The 22,649-nt window shown below is 44.9% G+C and overlaps 1 protein-coding gene across 1 annotated transcript in view; it reads right to left on the bottom strand.

The window, feature by feature from the left end:
* LOC126204042 (tubulin alpha chain-like) overlaps positions 1-21,780 on the bottom strand; it is a 55,178-nt gene extending 33,398 nt beyond the window's left edge. Inside the window, exons 1-2 of the mRNA XM_049938467.1 lie at positions 21,552-21,780; positions 13,226-13,527 (exon numbers count right to left, since the gene is read on the bottom strand). Of these exons, the coding sequence (XP_049794424.1) occupies positions 13,226-13,527; positions 21,552-21,780 (531 nt within the window). The remainder of the gene's footprint in view (positions 1-13,225; positions 13,528-21,551) is intronic.
* Between the last annotated feature and the right edge of the window lie 869 nt (positions 21,781-22,649).

Below are 22,649 nucleotides of genomic sequence, written 5' to 3' on the forward strand. Positions count from 1 at the left end.
TGTGGGATTAAAGGGACCAGACTGCAACGGTCATCGGTCCCTTGTTCCAAAACTAAAACCACCCATACAGAGTAAAAAAACGGACAATGGGGACAACAGACGACACACGACAAGAAAAACTCAGACAAAGAACAGACAAAACAAATTAAAATCACACAGAGTGTGACGGTGGTTGGCTGACCATAGAGAAAAAAAAAGGAAAAGCCAACCACCTAGAAACATATTAAAAGCTCAGTCTAAAACCGTAGGCCAAAGGCCAGAATCAACATAAAAGAACATAACAACCACTCAGATTAAATGATAAAAACCTCCAAACCGAATGAAACGCAAAACTAAGTCCGCCATGGTAAAGTCATCTGTTAAAAGGGCAGGGAGCGTATCAGGCAGCGCTAACATCTGCCTGAGCACAGCTAAAAGGCGACACTCCAACAAAATGTGGACCACAGCTAAAACGGAGCCGCAGCGACATAGAGGAAGGCGTTTCTCGTTACGGAGGAATCTTCTCACGAAATCACAATCACCAGCTTTCTCCTCTGAATGCAAAAATACTTTGTTGATGCCGATTTACATAGGGCGAAACATCACGATGATGTTGTTGTTGTTGTGGTCTTCAGTCCTGAGACTGGTTTGATGCAGCTCTCCATGCTACTCTATCCTGTGCAAGCTTCTTCATCTCCCAGTACCTACTGCAACCTACATCCTTCTGAATCTGCTTAGTGTATTGATCTCTTGGTCTCCCCCTACGATTTTTACCCTCCACGATGCCCTCCAATACTAAATTGGTGATCCCTTGATGCCTCAGAACATGTCCTACCAACCGATCCCTTCTTCTGGTCAAGTTGTGCCACAAACTCCTCTTCTCCCCAATCCTATTCAGTACCTCCTCATTAGTTATGTGATCTACCCATCTAATCTTCAGCATTCTTCTGTAGCACCACATTTCGAAAGCTCCTATTCTCTTCTTGTCCAAACTATTTACCGTCCATGTTTCACTTCCATACATGGCTACACTCCATGCAAATACTTTCAGAAATGACTTCCTGACACTTAAATCTATACTCGATGTTAACAAATTTCTCTTCTTCAGAAACGCTTTCCTTGCCATTGCCAGTCTACATTTTTATGTCCTCTCTACTTCGACCATCATCGGTTATTTTGCTCCCCAAATAGCAAAACTCCTTTACTACTTTAAGTGTCTCATTTCCTAATCTAATACCCTCAACATCACCCGACTTAATTCGACTACATTCCATTATCCTCGTTTTGCTTTTGTTGATGTTCATCTTATATCCTCCCTTCAAGACACCATCCATTCCGTTCAACTGCTCTTCCAAGTCCTTTGCTGTCTCTGACAGAATTACAATGTCATCGGCGAACCTCAAAGTTTTTATTTCTTCTCCATGGATTTTAATACCTACTCCGAATTTTTCTTTTGTTTCCTTTACTGCTTGCTCAATATACAGATTGAATAACATCGGGGAGAGGCTACAACCCTGTCTTACTCCCTTCCCAACCGCTGCTTCCCTTTCATGTCCCTCGACTCTTATAACTGCCATCTGGTTTCTGTACAAATTGTAAATAGTCTTTCGCTCCTTGTATTTTACCCCTGCCACCTTTAGAATTTGAAAGAGAGTATTCCAGTCAACATTGTCAAAAGCTTTCTCTAAGTCTACAAATGCTAGAAACGTAGGTTTGCCTTTCCTTAATCTTTCTTCTAAGCTAAGTCGTAAGGTCAGTATTGCCTCACGTGTTCCAGTATTTCTACGGAATCCAAACTGATCTTCCCCGAGGCCGGCTTCTACTAGTTTTTCCATTCGTCTGTAAAGAATTCGTGTTAGTATTTTGCAGCTGTGGCTTATTAAACTGATTGTCCGGTAATTTTCACATCTGTCAACACCTGCTTTCTTTGGGATTGGAATTATTATATTCTTCTTGAAGTATGAGGGTATTTCACCTGTTTCATACATCTTGCTCACCAGATGGTAGAGTTTTGTCAGGACTGGCTCTCCCAAGGCCGTCAGTAGTTCCAATGGAATGTTGTCTACTCCGGGGGCCTTGTTTCGACTCAGGTCTTTCAGTGCTCTGTCAAACTCTTCACGCAGTATCGTATCTCCCATTTCATCTTCATCTACATCCTCTTCCATTTCCATAATGTTGTCCTCAAGTACATCGCCCTTGTATAGACCCTCTATATACTCCTTCCACCTTTCTGCTTTCCCTTCTTTGCTTAGAACTGGGTTTCCATCTGAGCTCTTGATGTTCATACAAGTGGTTCTCTTATCTCCAAAGGTCTCTTTAATTTTCCTGTAGGCAGTATCTATCTTACCCCTAGTGAGAAAAGCCTCTACATCCTTACATTTGTCCTCTAGCCATCCCTGCTTAGCCATTGTGCACTTCCTGTCGATCTCATTTTTGAGACGTTTGTATTCGTTTTTGCCTGCTTCATTTACTGCATTTTTATATTTTCTCCTTTCATCAATTAAATTCAATATTTCTTCTGTTACCCAAGGATTTCTACTAGCCCTCGTCTTTTTACCTATTTGATCCTCTGCTGCCTTCACTACTTCATCCCTCAAAGCTACCCATTCCTCTTCTACTGTATTTCTTTCCCCCATTCCTGTCAATTGTTCCTTTATGCTCTCCCTGAAACTCTGTACAACCTCTGGTTCTTTCAGTTTATCCAGGTCCCATCTCCTTAAATTCCCACCTTTTTGCAGTTTCTTCAGTTTTAATCTACAGGTCATAACCAATAGATTATGGTCAGAGTCCACATCTGCCCCTGGAAATGTCTTACAATTTAAAACCTGGTTCCTAAATCTCTGTCTTACCATTATATAATCTATCTGATACCTTTTAGTATCTCCAGGGTTCTTCCATGTATACAACCTTCTATCATGATTCTTAAACCAAGTGTTAGCTATGATTAAGTTGTGCTCTGTGCAAATTTCTACCAGACGGCTTCCTCTTCCATTTCTTAGCCCCAATCCATATTCACCTACTACGTTTCCTTCTCTCCCTTTTCCTACACTCGAATTCCAGTCACCCATGACTACTAAATTTTCGTCTCCCTTCACTATCTGAATAATTTCTTTTATTTCATCATACATTTCTTCAATTTCTTCGTCATCTGCAGAGCTAGTTGGCATATAAACTTGTACTACTGTAGTAGGTGTGGGCTTCGTATCTATCTTGGCCACAATAATCCGTTCACTATGCTGTTTGTAGTAGCTTACCCGCATTCCTATTTTCCTATTCATTATTAAACCTACTCCTGCATTACCCCTATTTGACTTTGTGTTGATAACCTTGTAGTCACCTGACCAGAAGTCTTGTTCCTCCTGCCACCGAACTTCACTAATTCCCACTATATCTAACTTTAACCTATCCATTTCCCTTTTTAAATTTTCTAACCTACCTGCCCGATTAAGGGATCTGACATTCCACGCTCCGATCCGTAGAATGCCAGTTTTCTTTCTCCTGATAACGACATCCTCTTGAGTAGTCCCCGCCCGGAGATCCGAATGGGGGACTATTTTACCTCCGGAATATTTTACCCAAGAGGACGCCATCATCATTTAATCATACAGTAAAGCTGCATGCCCTCGGGAAAAATTACGTCCGTAGTTTCCCCTTGCTTTCAGCCGTTCGCAGTACCAGCACAGCAAGGCCGTTTTGGTTATTGTTACAAGGCCAGATCAGTCAATCATCCAGACTGTTGCCCTTGCAACTACTGACAAGGCTGCTGCCCCTCTTCAGGAACCACACGTTTGTCTGGCCTCTCAACAGATACCCCTCCGTTGTGGTTGTACCTACGGTACGGCTATCTGTATCGCTGAGGCACGCAAGCCTCCCCACCAACGGCAAGGTCCATGGTTCATGGGGGGGGGGGGGGGGGGGGGATCACGATGATAAAATAAGGGAAATCAGAGCTCGAACGGGAAGTTACAGGTGTTCGGTCTTTCCGTGCTCTATAGTAGATTGGAATAAATGAGAACTGTGAAGGTGGTTCGATAAACCCTTTGCTAGGCACTTAAATGTGATTTGCAGAGTATCCATGCAGATGTAGATGCTACAGCATCCAGTAATCGTTAAGCTTGTTCAAACGTACGGGCGGACAAAGACTGCAACACGCAAAATACATCACAGAGGATTCTAGGTGTTGTAGTTACACAGAGATGAAAACGTCTCTGCACAATATGAAAGGTCGCAGGACAGTATCAAACGCGCAGGAAGAGTACTGGCTCATTTTTATAAATTAAAAGCGTAAAACAATGGATGTTCTACAGTATTAATTTATATCTTTAACCGGTTATTGGCTTGAAAGGCCATCATGAGACTATAGGAGGATGCAGTATGTTCAAATGTGTGTGAATCTCTAAGGGACCAAACTGTGGAGGTCATCGGTCCCTAGACTTACACACTACTTAAACTAACTGAAACTAACTTAAACTAACTTGTGCTAAGAACAACACACACACCCATGCCCGAGGGAGGACTCGAACCTCCGACGGAAGGATGCAGTACCGGTGAACAAAATTGAGGAAGATGTTATCCATGCACCGTGCAAACGAAACATAAATGTCATCTGTGACAGGGCAATATTACGAGGGTAATCCCAAAAGTAAAGTCTCCTATTATTTTTTAAGTACACAGACCTGTTTATTTCTACAATGGTTAACATCAGTTTACAGCTTGAACATTTAGTTATTTTTCCGCCCCCGGTAGCTGAGTGGTCAGCGCGACAGACTGTCAATCCAAAGGGCCCGGGTTCGATTCCCGGCTGGGTCGGAGATTTTCTCCGCTCAGGGACTGGGTGTTGTGTTGTCCTAATCATCATCATTTCATCCCCATCGACGCGCAAGTCGCCGAAGTGGCGTCAAATCGAAAGACTTGCACCAGGCGAAGCTATTTTTCGACATAATCACCATTTCTGTCGATGCATTTTTGTAGATGCTGTGGCAGTTTTTGTATGGCCATGTCATACCAGCTCGCCGCCATGCTGTTCAGAAAGTTATGAACCTCTTCTTTCACCTCGTCGTCGGAGCTGAATCGCTGGGACCACAATTAACGCTGACAGGTACTGTGAGACTGAAAAAACTCAAACGGGCAATTCAGAACCGGAGGAGAGGAATGTTGAGCAAGGTCGTACACATTCTCCATGACAACGCTCGGCAAACCGTTGCTCTCCTGCAACAGTTTCAGTGGAACGTAATCACCCACCCATCCTATGTTCCTGAGTTGGGCCCAGTGACTATCACCTGTTCCCTATTTTAAAAGAACATTTGGCCGGAAAGCGATTCAGCTCCGACGACGAGGTGAAAGAAGAGGTTCATAACTTTCTGAATAGCATGGCGGCGAGCTGGTACGACATGGGCATACGAAAACTGCCACAGCATCTACAAAAATGCATCGACAGAAATGGTGATTATGTCGAAATCTAGCTAAATGTTCAAACTGTAAACTGATGTAAGCCATTGTACAAATAAACAGGTCAATGTACTTATAAAAAAATAGGAGACCTTACTTTTGGGATTACCCTCGTAGCATAACTGGAAGTGTTTAGCGAAACAGTAAATAAGTGTGAAGGGAACAAACCAGAAAAACATCATGGGTGAAACAATAAAGAGGATGAAGCAGAAGGGGAGGAGGGCAACATGAGCACAGAATTACACTCAACTGAAGAGTAGATGTATATCTGATAAAACTACCAAATGGCCTATTCAGCGATTTGAATTAAACTGACAACCGCAATAAAATGAAACAGGACAAGAGATCTGAAGAATTTTTTGAAAATGTTTTACATTTGGAAGGTGATACAGTAAAAGAGTAAAAGACATATTACACAATTGTAGCATAAGTCTCTCTCCTTAGTTGAGTGGTCAGCGCGCCTGACTGCCATGCAGTGGGCCTGGGTTCGATTCCCGGCCGGGTCGGAGTTTTTCTCCGCTCGTGGACCTGGTGCTGTATTCACCTCATTATCATTTCATCTTCATTGACACGCAAGTCGCATAATGTGGTGTCACCTGAAAGATTTGCTATTCGGCGGGGAACTCAGGCCATCAATGCCATACGATCATCATCACAATAAATACGGAAGCTGAGCTATATATCAGTGCTATGAACAATTACTGTCACTGTAAGAAAGATGTACTGTAATAAAGAACCAGAATATATGGAATACGTAGAATGTCACAATAAAATGAACACGAGTAACTGTAGGGAAAAGTGGAGGAATAGAATGGAGCCGACAGTTTGAGAAGACTTAGAGAAATGTGAAGCTTAAGTGAGGTTTAGGAAAGGGAATGTATTAAGGCGTGGGTAATCACTTAACATCGCCAACGGCCTTGCTGCGGTAGTAACATCGGTTCCCGTCAGATCACCGAAGTCTGCTGTGCGCTGTTGGCAAATGGGTTGCACACAGCCCTTGTGACGCAAACTGAGGAGCTACTTAATTGAGAAGTAGCGACTCCGGTCTCGTAAACTGAAATACGGCCGGGAGAGTGGTGTGCTGACCACATGCCCTTCCATATCCGTATCCGGTGACGCCTGTGAGCTGAGGATGACTCGGCGGCCGGTCAGTACTGTTGGGCCTTTTCTAATCACTTAATATCAAGTGAGGACTTTGTGCCTGATGCTTACTGATATGTATAATTTCCAAGAGATTCAGTTTTGTCTCTTGCTGTTCGAGGACATGCGACTGTGTCTGGCAACTGTGACCTACAGTCGGTACTTGTTTAGTTGCTGTGGAGTCAGAAGTTTGCAATCTCATTGACGACGATACTACGATGGTGTTTTGAAAAGTTCTCTGAATCACCACGAGAGGTCAGCGCTAAAGCAGCGAATTGTTCACGTGATATTCATTGGACAGTCGCCTGTAAACACGTGCCACAGCGTTGCCAACCATACGATAAATTATCGCGATATACGATAATTACAACGTGAACACGATATACGATAGTACATTGCTGATAATTGCGGAATCTACGATAATTTTTGTGAAGATTTAAAATGAAAATAAATTGACACTTGTAGTAGTTTCATACGTTAATAATCTGTTTTCATATATTTAAGTCCATACTCCATTCAATATAAGCAATTTCCTCTTTTTCTCTCGTCCACTCCCCGCAACAGTACAACGACTCTTAACACTGTATATTCGCTTCCGGGGAAAACCCTTACCGCCTAACAAATATTGTTTCACAACAATATGGGTTATTAGGGCTAGGCCATCGTCATCAGTTGACGGGACTTGAATGCACGGGTAGTTGTCTTTGTGCTCTTAAAAGAATATTAATTTTTTTTCTTAAGGTAAATTAAAGTGTGGTGTTCTTTAAATAAATACTGTAGTAGTGTATTCAAATATAAATAATGGAAAGTGACAACAGTGATGTAGATTCTCCGCTGACCCCACAGAAGAAATTGAGGCTGCGTGGTGAGTTGAAATTAAAACGTTTGAAACAAAAGTTCAGAAAGGAATGGTTGACTGATTTATCTTTCAAGGATTGGCTACAACCTGTTAGTGATGATGCATATAAAGCTCGGTGTAAAGTTTGTAGATGTGAATTCAGTGCTGAGTTGACCGTAGTGAAAAATCACGCTAAAGGGAAAAATCACTTAAGTGCCGTAAAATGTGTCGGGCCTCTACAAAAGAAACTTGACTTTTCATCACAATCAAAATCGTCTGATACATTTGATGAGCATGGCAAGAGGGCTGAAACATTGCTATGTGGATTTTTGGCAGAACATAACATCTCTATTAATACAGCCAATCACTTACCAGATGTAATTAAAAGTGCCTTTCCCGATTCTAAAATAGTTGAGAACTTCCAGTTGGGTAGAACAAAAGCAATAGGGGTGATAAAGAATGTCATAAGTAAATGTCATTTGGATGAACTGAATGAAGTTTTATGGAGACGAAAATTCAGTTTCATAATTGATGAATCTACCGACATTTCCGCTACGAAAAATTTGTGTATTTGTGTGCGGTATTTTGATGAAGATAGCTCCAAAATACATACTAAATGTTGGCAGTTGTTACAGCTGTCTGACGAGAAAAATGCAGAGGCCGCTCATGAAGGTGCCACTGCTAATCGTTTGTACGATCTCGTACGTAAAGCCTTGTCAGTACATAATATTCCTCCTGAAAATTTAGTAGTATTTGCTTCGGATGGGTGCAACACAATGATGGGGAAAGATAATTCTGTTGCTAGTCGAATAATTAGAGATTTTCCTGGTATTTTTATACAGAAATGTATATGTCATTCATTGCACCTATGTGCCAGTGAGTCTTGCAAACAAATACCAAGACTATGTGAAGACACAGCAAGGGATACATATTCATTCTTTAAGCATAGTTCAAAAAGAATAGCCCAGTTTGTGGAATTCCAACAGTTTTGTAATGTCGAACCTCACAAGATACTGCATCCGTCTCAAACAAGATGGTTATCTTTGTTAACTGTTGTTTCACGTATTCTAGAACAATGGAATGCGTTGCAATTATTTTTCACTTGCAAGTGGGAAGAAGAAAGACTGTATGCAGCTGAACAGTTAGCAAAGGCATTCAGGGACAACTTTGTACGTGTATTTTTATTTTTCTCGAATGGATTCTACCGAAATTTGTATCTTTGAATCAATATTTTCAAAGCGAGAAATTAGTAATTTGCTCTTTGCATGACAGAATGTGCAAAACGTACAAAGAAATCCTTCTCTGCTATATGTCTCCTGATTATATCAATAAGACTGATTTGACAGAAATAGATCCAGGAAACCCAGACCAACTTGTGCCTTATACGCAAATGTATTTAGGTGTAGGTGTGATGGATTTCATGAGCCAATCTGAAAACATCTCACAAAAATCTAAAGTGACTGATTTCTACTACAGAGTGCAACAGTTTCTTATAGTATCTTGTTGTGAAATAAAAAAGCGGTATGATTTCAACAGTTCTGTTCTAAAAATGTTGAGTTGGTTAACACCAGAAATAGCATTGTCAAAAAGTGCTGCAAGGCCGTCAACGCTTGTTCCACTTACAAAGTCGGTTCAGAGGATTTCTCCAAAAGACAAAAGGCTTATGTAAAAGATTGATGATCAGTGGAGAGCATTGCCACATGCAGAATTTCCCGAAAATCTACGGTCTAAAGAGGTGGACGAATTTTGGGTGTTCATACAGAACGCTAGGGACCTTCATGGTAACCAAGAGTTCCTCCAAACAGGAATCTTTGTGCTAGATATATTAGTTTTACCACATTCTAGTGCTGATTGTGAGCGGGTCTTTTCAAAAATGAATCTAGTGAAGACACCATTGAGAAATAAGTTACATTCGGGTACAGTCAGCGCAGTATTGCTCACTTCCCAGCATGTCAAGAACTGTGTACAGTTCGAACCAACCCGTGGAATGATTGCATCAATGAACACGTCGAACATTTATGCTAAGAAGAAGGAATTTCATCGGGATAGTGACGCCGATTTCGCCGATGTGGAGTTCGACAACGATGCTTATTAGGGTGAGTTTAATTATATTATTACTTTTATTTATATTACGTACACAGTGCTACTTTTCGATTGGGGTTAGCGAATTTTCCTTTAATAAAATCTGTGATGCTTTGGACACTTCGAGTTTATCTGGTTCTGAACATATTTTTAGTACTTAGCATCGCGATTAGAGACGTTTTGGTTCGTAATTAGGAGGTTTTATGGATAAAAATTTTAAAAGATGAGAAGACTTTGCCATTCGCGATTGAAAACAAATATTGTGTAAGTCATATTATCAGCATTATTGTTTTGTTTTTAAGATTATCAGTATACGATAATTTTAGATAAAAAACGATAATTTTAAATTCAAAATGCCATAATTTTATCTTCTGGGGTTGGCAACGCTGACGTGCCACGTCATTGATCTTTGAAGAGAGCTGTGGCGGTGACGTGGTTCTGTTGTTGTTCCCGCGTAGTGAATTGCGAAGACCGAAAAAAATCGAGATTTGATCAGTGATTAAGTACTTCGCAAAGAAAGGTATGAAAGGAAAGGACATTCATGCCGATTTCCAGAATACACTGGGAGACTCTGCTCCTTCATATTCAACTGTTGCCAAGTGGCCAAATGAATTTAAATTTGGTCGGAAGAGCTTAGATGATGATCCGCGCAGTGGTCGGCCAAGATGTGTCACTGCTCCAGAAACCACTGCAAAAGTGCACAAAATGGTCATGGAGGATCGCCGACTGAAAGTACGTGAAATTGCTCACGCTTGCCAGATATCATCTGAAAGGGTATATCTATCACATTTTAACTGAAGAATTAGAAAAGAAAAAATTATCTGCAGATGGGTGCCGCGACTCTTGACGCTGGATCAAAATCGCATGAGAATGGATATGTCGGAACAATTTTTGGCCCGTTTTAGGAGAAACGAACAAGATTTTTGCACCGGTTTGTGACCACAGATGAAACTAGAGACAAACAACAGTCAAAGCAGTGGAAACTTGCTGATTCTCCGCCACCACGGGAAGCAAAGGCAGTTAAGGTCACGGCATCAGTGTTCTGGGATGCGAAGAGGATTCTGTTCGTAGATTATCTCCCCACTGGACAAACAATTACTGGAGAACACTATGCTAACCTCCTGGACAAAAAATGGTTCAAATGGCACTGAGCACTATGGGACTTAACTTCTGAGGTCATCAGTCCCCTAGAACTTAGAACTACTTAAACCTAACTAACCGAAGGACATCACACACATCCATGCCAGAGGCAGGATTCGAACCTGCGACCGTAGCGGTCGCGCGGTTCCTGACCATAGCGCCTAGAACAGCTCGGCCACCCCGGCCGGCCCTCCTGGACAAATTGCAACAAAAGATACGCGAAAAAGGATAGGTTTAGCAAGGAAGAAAGCCATCTTCCATCAAGAAAATGCGCGCCCGCACACATGTGCCGTCGCCATGGCAAAATTAAACGAACCAAGGTGTGAATTAAGTCTTCAGGCTTTCCCGGCGAGATGTTGACATGTGGAATAATCGGGTCTACTGCCGGATGTTTGTGTCGTGGCCGACATATTGTGCCAGAGCGACACAAATATCCGGTAGTAGACCCGATTATTCCACATGTCAAGGTATGAATTGCTTCCACACCCGCCTTGTTCACCTGATATGGCTCCGTCAGACTTCTGTCTCTGCCCAAAACTGAAAATTTTTCTTAGTGGACGGAGATTCAATTCAAACTAAGAACTGATAGCCGGAGCTGACAACTATTTTGCAGGCCTGGAGGAAACACATTTTCGAGATGGGATCAAGGCACTGGAACATCGTTGGACAAAGTGCATTAATTTACAAGAAGACAACATTGAAAAATAAAAATAGTTTCAGTGATGTAAGTACTTTTTTTCTATTGCGTTCCGAGAACTTTTCAAACCACCCTTGTAGGGTGGTAAGGTGCGCCTGCCCAGTTGGCCGTGCGGGAAGGAGCGCCGGTCCCCGACACGAATCCACCCGGCGGATTTGTGTTGAGGTCCGGTGGATGGTTTTTAGGCCGTTTTCCATCTGCCTCGGCGAATGCGAGCTGGTTCCCCCTGTTCTGCCTCAGTTACACTATGTCGGCGATTGCTGCGCAAACAAGTTCTCCACGTACGGGTACACCACCATTACTCTACCATGCAAACATAGGGGTTACACTCGACTTGTCTGAGACGTTCCCTGGGGGTCCACCTGGGGCCGAACTGCACAATAACCCTGGGTTCGGTGTTGGGCGGCGGAGGGGTGGAGTGGACTGCGGTCGTCGTCGTGGGGTTGTGGACCACTGCGGCTGCGGCGGGGACAGAGCCTCTCCGTCGTTTCTAGGTTTTCGGTTAACATAACATAATATGGTAAGGTGTACTGTAGGTCTCTAGAAGAGCGTAGCGTTCCAAAGGATTGGAAAAAGGCACAGGTCATCCCCGTTTTCAAGAAGGGACGTCGAACAGATGTGCAGAACTATAGACCTATATCTCTAACGTCTGTCAGTTGTAGAATTTTGGAACACGTATTATGTTCGTGTATAGTGACTTTCTGGAGACAAGAAATCTACTCTGTACGAATCAGCATGGGTTTCGAAAAAGACGACCGTGTGAAACTTAGCTCGCACTATTCGTCCACGAGACTCAGAGGGCCATAGACACGGGTTCCCAGGTAGATGCCGTGTTTCTTGACTTCGGCAAGGCGTTCGATACAGTTCCCCATAGTCGTTTAATGAACAAAGTAAGAGCATATGGACTATCAGACCAATTGTGTGATTGGATTGAAGAGTTCCTAGATAACAGAACGCAGCATGTCATTCTCAATGGAGAGAAGTCTTACGAAGTAACAGTGATTTCGCGTATGGTGCTGTGGTATATCGAGAGGTTGTAACAATGGAAAATTGTACTGAAACGCAGGAGGATCTGCAGCGAACTGACGCATGGTGCTGGGAATGGCAATTGAATATCAATGTAGACAAGTGTAATGTGCTGCGAATACGTAGAAAGAAAGATCCCTTATCCTTTAGCTACAATATAGCAGGTCAGCAACTGGAAGCAGTTAATTCCATATATTATCTGGAAGTACGCATTAGGTGTGATTTAAAATGGAATGATCATGTAAAGTTGATCGTCGGTAAAGTAGATGCCACACTGAGATTCATTGGAAGAATCCTAAGGAAATGCAATCCGAAAACAAAGGAAGTAGGTTACAGTACGCTTGTTCGCCCACGGCTTGAATACTGTTCAGCAGTGTGGGATCCGTACAAGATAGGATTGATAGAAGAGATAGAGAAGATCCAACGGAGAGCAGCGCGCTTCGTTACAGGATCATTTAGTAATCGCGAAAGCGTTCCGGAGATGATAAACTCCGGTGGAAGACTCTGCAGGAGAGACGCTCAGTAGCTCGGTACGGGCTTTTGTTGAAGTTTCGAGAACATACCTTTACCGAGGAGTCAAGCAGTATATTGCTCCCTCCTACATATATCTCGCGAAGAGACCATGAGGACAAAATCAGAGAGATTAGAGCCCACACAGAGGCATACCGACAATCCTCCTTTCCACGAACAATACGAGACTGGAATAAATGAAGAACCGATAGAGGTACTCAAGGTACCCTCCGCCACACACCGTCAGGTGACTTGCGGAGTATGGATGTAGATGTAGATGTAGAAGGTGCTCGCAAGCCGCAGCCTGGTTAACGAAATGATTTAATGCTGTGGAACACAACGGTGGGGTAAGTAGTTGCGCCCACCTGGGGGGCCGGATAGACGGCGAACTCGAGCATGCTCTTCTTGGAGTACTCCTGGCAGAGGCGGTCCATGATGAGCGAGGTGAAGCCGGAGCCGGTGCCGCCGCCGAACGAGTGGAAGACGAGGAAGCCCTGCAGGCTCTCGCACAGGTCCACCATCTTGCGGACGCGGTCGAGCAGCGTGCCGATCATCTCGCGGCCCACCGAGTAGTGGCCGCGCGCGTAGTTGTTGGCCGCGTCCTCCTTGCCCGCCACCAGCGACTGAGGGTGGTACAGGTCGCGGTGCGTGCCCTGGCGCACCTCGTCTGCAAGCGCCGAAATCTTCCTCATTCAAAACTAAATCAAATTCACTGTAACACTATTTCCTAAGTAACAGATCAGTTAATTTACAGACAAACATTTTTGGAAGGTGACTATCGATAGCCGTCAAGTAATGTATAAAATGCATGTTTCACCATCAGCTGCTTTCATTTTAAACCCAAATATCGACCGATTTCACTCGTGGACCATATTCAGGAATAAGGGTTAAAATGGTTCAAGCCACAACATTACATTTGTCATTACTTAAATAATGTGTGGAGCAAGTCATGAATGTCAAAGAGCAGCTAGTTCAACACCGGCGGCACCGGCTCCGGCTTCACCTCGCTCATCATGGACCGCCTCTGCCAGGAGTACTCCAAGAAGAGCATGCTCGAGTTCGCCGTCTATCCGCCCCCCCCCCCCCCCCCCCAGGTGGGCCCAACTACTTACTTCATCATTCTGTTCCACAGCATTAAATCATTTCGTTAACCAGGCTGCGGCTTGCGAGCACCTTACCATGTTACGTTATGTTATGTTAACCGGAAACCTAGAAACGACGGAGAGACTCCGTCCTCGCCGCAGCCGCAGTGGTGCGCAAACCCACGACGACTACCGCAGTCCACTCCACCCCTCCGGCACCCCACACCGAACCCACGGTTATCGTGCGGTTTGGCCCCCGGTGGACCCCCAGGGAACGTCTCACACCAGTCGAGTGTAGCCCCTATGTTTGCATGGTAGAGTAATGGTAGTGTACGCGTACGTGGAGAACTCGTTGCGCAGCAATCGCCGACATAGTGTGACTGAGGCAGAATAAGGGGAACCAGCTCGCATTCGCCGAGGCAGATGGAAAACCGCCTAAAAACCATCCACAGACTGGCCGGCTCACAGGACTTTTAGAAGCAAACATACTAATAACAGACGTAAAGACCCGCCAGGGTAGTCGAGAGCGCTAATGCGCTGCTTCATGGACTTGGGAAGGCGCGCCGGCCCCGGATCGAATCCGCCCAGCGGAATAACGACGAGGGCCGGTATGCCGGCCAGTCTGGATGTGGTTTTTACTCGGTTTTCCACATCCAGCTAGGTGAATACCGGGCTGGTCCCCAAGTTCCGCCTCAGTTACACGACTCACAAACATTTGAAAACGTTCGCACTATTTCATGACTTACGCTAGACACAGACAGTTGTGGTACACTACTTCCGTCCCGGGGGCTTCGCGGTGGCGTCAGGAAGGGCATTCAGCCACCCTCTGCAATTAACACTGCCAAATCCGTAATAACAAAGCCGACCCCGCGGCCGGCCGGAGTGGCCGAGCGGTTCTAGGCGCTACAGTCTGGACCGCAACTTTCGCAGGTTCGAATCCTGCATCGGGCATGGATGTGTGTGATGTCCTTAGGTTAGTTAGGTTTAAGTAGTTCTAAGTTCTAGGGGACTGATGACCTCAGAAGTTATTCCCATAGTGCTCAGAGCCATTTGATTTGAACCGAACCCGCGTTGGAGCGGGACAAAGGCCCCGAGAAAGAAAGAAAGAAAGAAATACTAATAATAGACGTAAATAAAGCAGTACTGTTCTTCGTGCACTTGGTATTAGTATGTTTGCTTCTAAAAGTCATGTGACGTATACTGATACTCATGACATGCTCTGCACATTATTTAAGTAATGGCAAATGTAATGTTGTGGCTTAAACCATATTAACCCTTATTCCTGAAGATGGTCCATGACTGAAACCGGTCCGCAGCTCGTGGTCTAGTGGCTAGCGTTGCTGCCTCTGGATCACGGGGTCTCGAGTCCGATTCCCGGCCAGGTTGGGGATTTTCTGTACATAGGGACTGGGTGTTTGTGTTGTTCTGATCATTTAATCATCATTCGTGTCAGTGGCTAGATTGGACTGTGAAAAAATTGTACTGCGTAAAAATTTGGACTTTGTACGGGCGATGATACCCGCGCAGTTGAGCGCCCCATAAACCAAACATCATCATCATTACTGAAACCGATCGATATTTGGGTTTAAAATAAAAGCGGCTGATGGTCAAACACACTTTTTCTGTGTTTTTAAACTGTTGCAATCTGCCGACAAATTTCTTAGTGGTACTTTCAAAGCAGATATGAGGACGTTACCAAAGGCAATTTCACACGAATTGATGCTGCAATATAATTCTGTTGAACTAGCTGCTCTTTTCATAAACCTGACATCGATTGCGACCAATCGATTGTTCCAGATGAAAACTTTTTTGTAAACTATAAGCTAAAATTCTGCCTAATAAAAGCTGTTTCTGATTTGAAGTTACAGGCACTTTCCGCTACTACAAAAAATTGCTCGAAGATATACGCCCCCTTCCATATCGTCGATTTTACTTGCATTCTTCTATGGTTCACGTTTTCGTATTTGGCTTCTAGTTCAGAGATTATCCTCAGCTTAACTAACACATATTGGAAGTCAGAACAATCTCTTATTCGCAGAGACGTAATAGGTTTTGTGGCGGCTAGGTTCCATCATCTAATCCTGGAACGTCCGATCGAGAACACTGATTATCTTAGTGTTGGAACTTTCTCAGAAAAGCCTTTTGAAGGAACTTGTATGTTAATAGAAGAAGGAGTTCCAAATACCTCTACTATGATAACTTCCTTTAAAAAGCGGTATTTCAGTTACTACTCGTATTAAAACATCGATAAAGATACATGGGCAATTGTAGTTCCACTTAGAAAAAAATCAGTTTCACTTTCGTAAACCTCTGACCAAACAGAATCGTCTGATATAGATCACACTAACATTGTGTAATTTTTATTTTGGAATTTTTCTAGTGATTTTCGTTTTAGTTTGTTTTCAGCTCTTCCATCCCCTTTCAGACTATTTCACTCAATTTATTATACACACAATCTGCATGCAATCAGAATCCGAAAATTGTGAGTGACTCGCGATGTCATTGAATGCATTGAATGTTCATAATAGCTTAAAATTACATCAAGCTTAAATTCAGTTGATAGGACATATAGAAATTCTGACGTAGGACTTGTCCGTCGCAATGGGAATCACGTCACAAGCCAACAGAATAAAAACAGCAGCTTCAGCTGAAAGGGGTCACTTGGGCTGCAGTAGAGCAGTATTTGTACGGGCAGTCTTGGCACTCTGTCTAGTTTTCGAGAGGGAGCTGTATTTTTTTCGCCTAGCATCAAAGTGGCAACACTGAAACACCGAGACAGTTGCGTGCGCTTCACCAGCGTTATTATTATTTTGGATGCAAATAAAAGACCATTGTCCGAAACTATTGTTTGTTAGTTACAGTGTTAAGATGTGAATGCAGTTCTAGTCGGTCGTGAAGCACTCTCCACCGTGAGTTCCCTCGAGCGCCCAGACATGTACGAGCCACATGGTGACAAATCTGAGGTGTAGACTGGATATTAAAGGAATAACAGCCAACGTCTCTTTGTTTACTCCCGCGGACACACAGACACAGTCTTGAGTGCTGTGGCTCTGAGTAATGGGCAGCTCCAAAGCGACGAGTGAGGTGGCAGTAGTAGGCTGCAACAACGGTCCGACGTTCCTGCGGGAATCCGGCAGGGCAGAACGCCTTTGTAATCAGTCACATAAGAGCGCAATGCTGACGTCACTGGGCGACAACTGTGCCCTGTCATTCACCTGTCTTCAAATGGTTCAAATGGCTCTGAGCACTATGGGACTCAACTGCTGAGGTCATTAGTCCCCTAGAACTTAGAACTAGTTAAACCTAACTAACCTAAGGACATCACAAACATCCATGCCCGAGGCAGGATTCGAACCTGCGACCGTAGCGGTCTTGCGGTTCCAGACTGCAGCGCCTTTAACCGCACGGCCACTTCGGCCGGCATTCACCTGTCTCTCCTCGTCACTCCCTAATGGTCGGCTATCTTCAATTTGGAGATGTCATGGCGGGTCATATGTAACTATTCAGAAATAAGATATCCTATTCCGTACTTACATTGAGGTGACAAAAGTCATGGGATACCCCCTGTTATCCTGATGGATGATGGAGAGGGTTGTATGGACGCACGACGACAAGGTCTTCAGCGCCCGCTCAGTAACAGATTGAGACGGGTGTCAAGAAAATACTCAGAACAATAAGTTAAAACAGAACGTTAAACACAGGTAACAAGGTTGGAAAAATATGTGCCTGCCCACACCGAAACGTGGGACGAAGCATGCCGTCAGCGGTAAAACATGGACAACACAAGAATAAAGTGGTAGAGGGAGCTAAAACAATATAGCAAATGGAAGTGGCTGGCTGACCGCAAGGAAAAAAGGGAGGAGCCAGCCACTTTGCAATACACTAAATCCTCCAGCCTAAAAGTTTAGGCCAGAGTCCAGACACATCATAAAACTTTAAAACCCTAGACACACACGTCTCATTATTAGCTAAAACACAGGGCAGATCCCCATCAACTTGTGCTTCTGCCCTTGCATCACGGTATAAAATGCAGTCTGTTAAAATGTGCCGGATAGAGATGTGCACACCACAAGCATCACAAAACGGGGGATCCTCCCGCCGTAATAGAAAGCTATGTGTGAGAGGACAATGCTCGATCCGAAGACGTGAGGGCCACTTCTTCCCGTCTGAGTAACCAGCAGGAGGAACGCAACGGCCGATTTGTTGACTTCACCAACCACAGTTTATTGGCCGTCACCGCCAGCCATTCTTCCTCCCACAACTCCATGCACTTCTTGTGGAGTGCAGAAATGACATACTGCACGGAAATAGGACACTGAACCACATCCTGCTCTCTGCAGGCCTCCTTGGCAGCCCGACCGACCTGTTCATTGCCCCATATTCCTACATGACCAGGCACCCAGCAGAAGGACACCTCCTCACCCCGCCGTTGGAGCAAGTACAGTTGTTCATATATCAGCTGGACCATCTCCTCAGTTGGGTACAGATTCTGCAATGATTGTAAGGCACTAAGAGAATCGGAGCAGAGGAGAAATCGATTGCCCCGAACATGATTCATCTGCTCCAGTACCTTCAGGATCGCGTGGAGCTCCGCTGCGAAAACGGTATATTCATCAGGGAGGCGAATCCGGGTAACATGATCAGGGAACACTACAGAACAGCCAAGGAAATTCTCTTGTTTGGAGCCATCAGTGTAAACGACGGTAAAATGGTGATGCACATCTAATATGTTAAAAAACAGATTAAAATCTGGTGTGCTATCTTTTTCAGAATTAGTCAAATCCTGTCGGACCTCCTATTGCCCGGCATAGTTCAGCAGCTCGACGTGGTATGGACTCAACAGGTCGTTAGAAGTCCAGCGAAGGAATATTGAGCCATTCTGCCTCTTCAGCCGCCCATAACTGCGGAAGTGTTGCCATTGCAGGATTTTGAGCTCGAGCTGACCTGTCGATTGCGTCCCACAAACGTTCAATGGGATTCGTGTCCGACAATCTATGTGGCCAAACCATTAGTTCGAATTGTCCAGAATGTTCTTGAAACCAAACCATTAGTGAACAAATGTGGCCCTGTGACATGCACTGCCATCCATAAAAATTACATCGTTGTTTGGGAACATGAAGCACGTGAATGGCTCCAAGTAACCCACCATAATGATTTTCAGTCAATGGTCAGTTCAGCTGGACCAGAGGACCCAGTCCATTCCATGTAAACACAGCCCACACCGTTATGGACACACTACCAGCGTGTACAGAGCCTGTTGATAACTTGGACCGATGGCTTCTTGGTATCCGCGCCACTCGAACTCTGCCATCAACCCTTACTAACTAAAATCGGGACTCAACTGACCATGCCAAGGTTTTTCAGTCGTCTAGGGTCCAACCGATATAGCCACGAGCGCAGCAGAGGCGCTGCAGGCGATGTCGTGCTGTTAGCAAAGGCACTCGCGTCGATCGTCTGTTGCTATAGCCCATTAAAGCCAAATTTCGCCGTACTATCCTAACACATACGTTCCTCGTACGTCCGGCAGATTTCTGCGGCTATTTCACGCAGTGTTGCTTGTCTGTTAGCACTGGCAACTCTACGCAAACTCCGCTGCTCTCGGTCGTTAAGTGAAGGCCGTCGTATTCTCGGCAGAGTCTTGACGCTGTGAATCGCGGAATATTGAATTCTCTAACGATTTAGAAATGGAATGTCCCATGCTTCTTGCTCCAACTACCATTTCGCGTTCAACTTCTGTTAATCCCCGTCGTGCGGCCGTAATCACGGCCCCGGACACCTCCCCACATGACTCACCTGATAGAAATGACAACTCCGCCAATGCATTGTCCTTTTATACCTTGTGTACGTGGTACTAACGACGTCTGTATATTTGCATATCACTATCCCACGACTGTTTGTCACTTCAGTGCAATACGAAAATGAAATTGCTGTTGGTACCTGCCATGTACTGTAGAGCAATACTGAGTACACCACAGTTCTCTCAAAGAGTGGGTTCAACCATATTTATTCATGCACCAGAAAGGGAAACTAAAAACATATAATCAAGTTTGTTGTGAAAATAACATTACTATGGATTTATGAAATGTTTTAGTTTATAATTTGTCTAATACATTATTACACTATTGGCCATTAAAATTGCTACACCACGAAGATGACGTGCTACAGACGCGAAATTTAACCGACAGGAAGAAGATGCTGTGATATGCAAATGATTAGCTTCTCAGAGCATTCACACAAGGTTGGCGCCGGTGGCGACACCTACAACGTGCTGACGTGAGGAAAGTTTCCAACCGATTTTTCATACACAAACAGCAGTTGACCGGCGTTTCTTGGTGAAACGCTGTTGTGATGCCATGTGTAAGGAGGAGAAATGCGTACCATCACGTTTCCGACTTTGATAAAGATCGGATTGTAGCCTATCGCGATTGATGTTTATCGTATCGCGACATTGCTGCTGGCGTTGATCGAAATCCAATGACTGTTAGTAGAATATGGAATCGGTGGGTTCAGGAGGGTAATACGGAACGCCGTGCTCGTATCACTAGCAGTCGAGATGACAGGCATCTATCCGCATGGCTGTAACGGATCGGGCAGCCACGTCTCGATCCCTGAGTCAACAGATGCGGACGTTTGCAACACAATAACCATCTGCACGAACAGTTAGACGACGTTTGCAGCAGCATGGACTATCAGCTCGTAGACCATGGCTGCGGTTACCCTTGACGCTGCATCACACACAGGAGCGCCTACGATGGTGTACTCAACGACGGACCTGGGTGCACGAATGGCAAAACGTCATTTTTTTCGAATGAATCCAGGTTCTGTTTACAGCATCATGTTGGTCGCATCCGTGTTTGGCGACATCGCGGTGAAAGCACATTGGAAACGTGTATTCCTCATTGCCATACTGGCGTATCACCCCGCGTGATGGTATGGGGCGCCATTGGTTCGGTCACCTCTTGTTCGCATTGACGGCACTTTGGACAGTGGACGTTACATTTCAGATGTGTTACGACCCGTGGCTCTACCCTTCATTCGATCCCTGCGAAACCCTACATTTCAGCAGGATAATACACGTCCGCATGTTGCAGGTCCAGTACGGGCCTTTCTGGATACGGAAAATGTTCGACTGCTGCCCTGGCCAGCACATTCTCCAGATCTCTAACCAATTGAAAACGTCTGGTCAATGGTGGCCGAGCAACTGGCTCGTCACAATACGCCAGTCACTACACTTGGTGAACAGTGGTATCGTGTTGAAGCTGCATGGGCAGCTGTACCTGCACACGCCATCCAAGCTCTGTTTGACTCAATGCCCAGGCGTATCAAGGCCGTTATTACGGCCAGAGGTGGTTGTTCTGGTTACTGATTTCTCAGGATCTAAGCACCCAAATTGCGTGGAAATGTAATCACATGTCAGTTCTAGTATAATATATGTCCAATGAATACCCATTTATCATCTGCATTTCTTCTTGGTGTAGCAATTTTAATGGCCAGTAGTGTACTTCTAAAATCACTTCAGAGGAAATTTGCCTGGCGAGTTTTAGGACAGATACGAGAGCTACAAGAGGGCAGCTAGTTGAGGACAATAACAAAGGCATCAGGTACTGACCGATGGTTGTGGGCTCGAGGTCGACCATGACGGTGCGGGGCACGATCTTGCCCGCCTCGGTCTGCGAGAAGAAGGTGGTGTAGCACTCGGTGTCGACGGCCACCTTGTCCGAGGGAATGCGGCCGTTGGGCTGTATGCCGTGCTCCAGGCAGTACAGCTCCCAGCAGGCGCTGCCGATCTGCACGCCCGCCTGCCCGATGTGCAGCGACACGCACTCCCTCTGAAACATGCTCGTCTGTGTATGCACGAATCGAAACACGACGTAAAAGATCTCGATCAAACAGTCCATGGGTGTACTGACGATCCACAGTGTGCAACTATGGATTGTCAGTATACCCGTGGACTGTTCGATCAACAAATACACCGGGATAAACTGAAGAATCACAAAAAAATGGTTCAAATGGCTCTGAGCACTATGGGACTCAACTGCTGAGGTCATTAGTCCCCTAGAACTTAGAACTAGTTAAACCTAACTAACCTAAGGACATCACAAACATCCATGCCCGAGGCAGGATTCGAACCTGCGACCGTAGCGGTCTTGCGGTTCCAGACTGCAGCGCCTTTAACCGCACGGCCACTTCGGCCGGCTAATCACAAAAAGAACTTGAATGTTGGTGCGAAGAAACTTCCGCCAGGCACTGCACAGCTACTTGCTGTGTATGTACAAGGTGAGATAGAATAACGGAAATGTTTGAAATGAGTAGTGGCAGCCATGAGCAGATGGCAGCACAGCGGGTTCGTGACGGGTAGCGAGTAAACAGTCCGCCATTTCAGTAACCATGGATCAGTGGAACGGACAACAGCGTGCGTTAGCCATAAAAATGTTTTATAAAAACAATGATATGAAACTTCCTGGCACTTTAAAACTCTGTGCCCGACCGAGACTCGAACGCAGGACCTTTGCCTTTCGCGGGCAAGTGCTCTACCATCCCTTTTTTTGTTTTGTTCGTTGTTGATCGTTGCGGACGTCACATGACATCCCTTCAAGTTCGTTGTTGATCCTTTCACTCAGTTTTTTATTACAGAGGCCAGCCAACTCTCTGACCGAACACGCTGAGCTACCGTGCCGGCACCAGCTGAGTTACCGAAGCACGACTC

Source organism: Schistocerca nitens, chromosome 9, assembly GCF_023898315.1.
Source record: "Schistocerca nitens isolate TAMUIC-IGC-003100 chromosome 9, iqSchNite1.1, whole genome shotgun sequence".
Lineage (NCBI taxonomy): Eukaryota > Metazoa > Arthropoda > Insecta > Orthoptera > Acrididae > Schistocerca > Schistocerca nitens.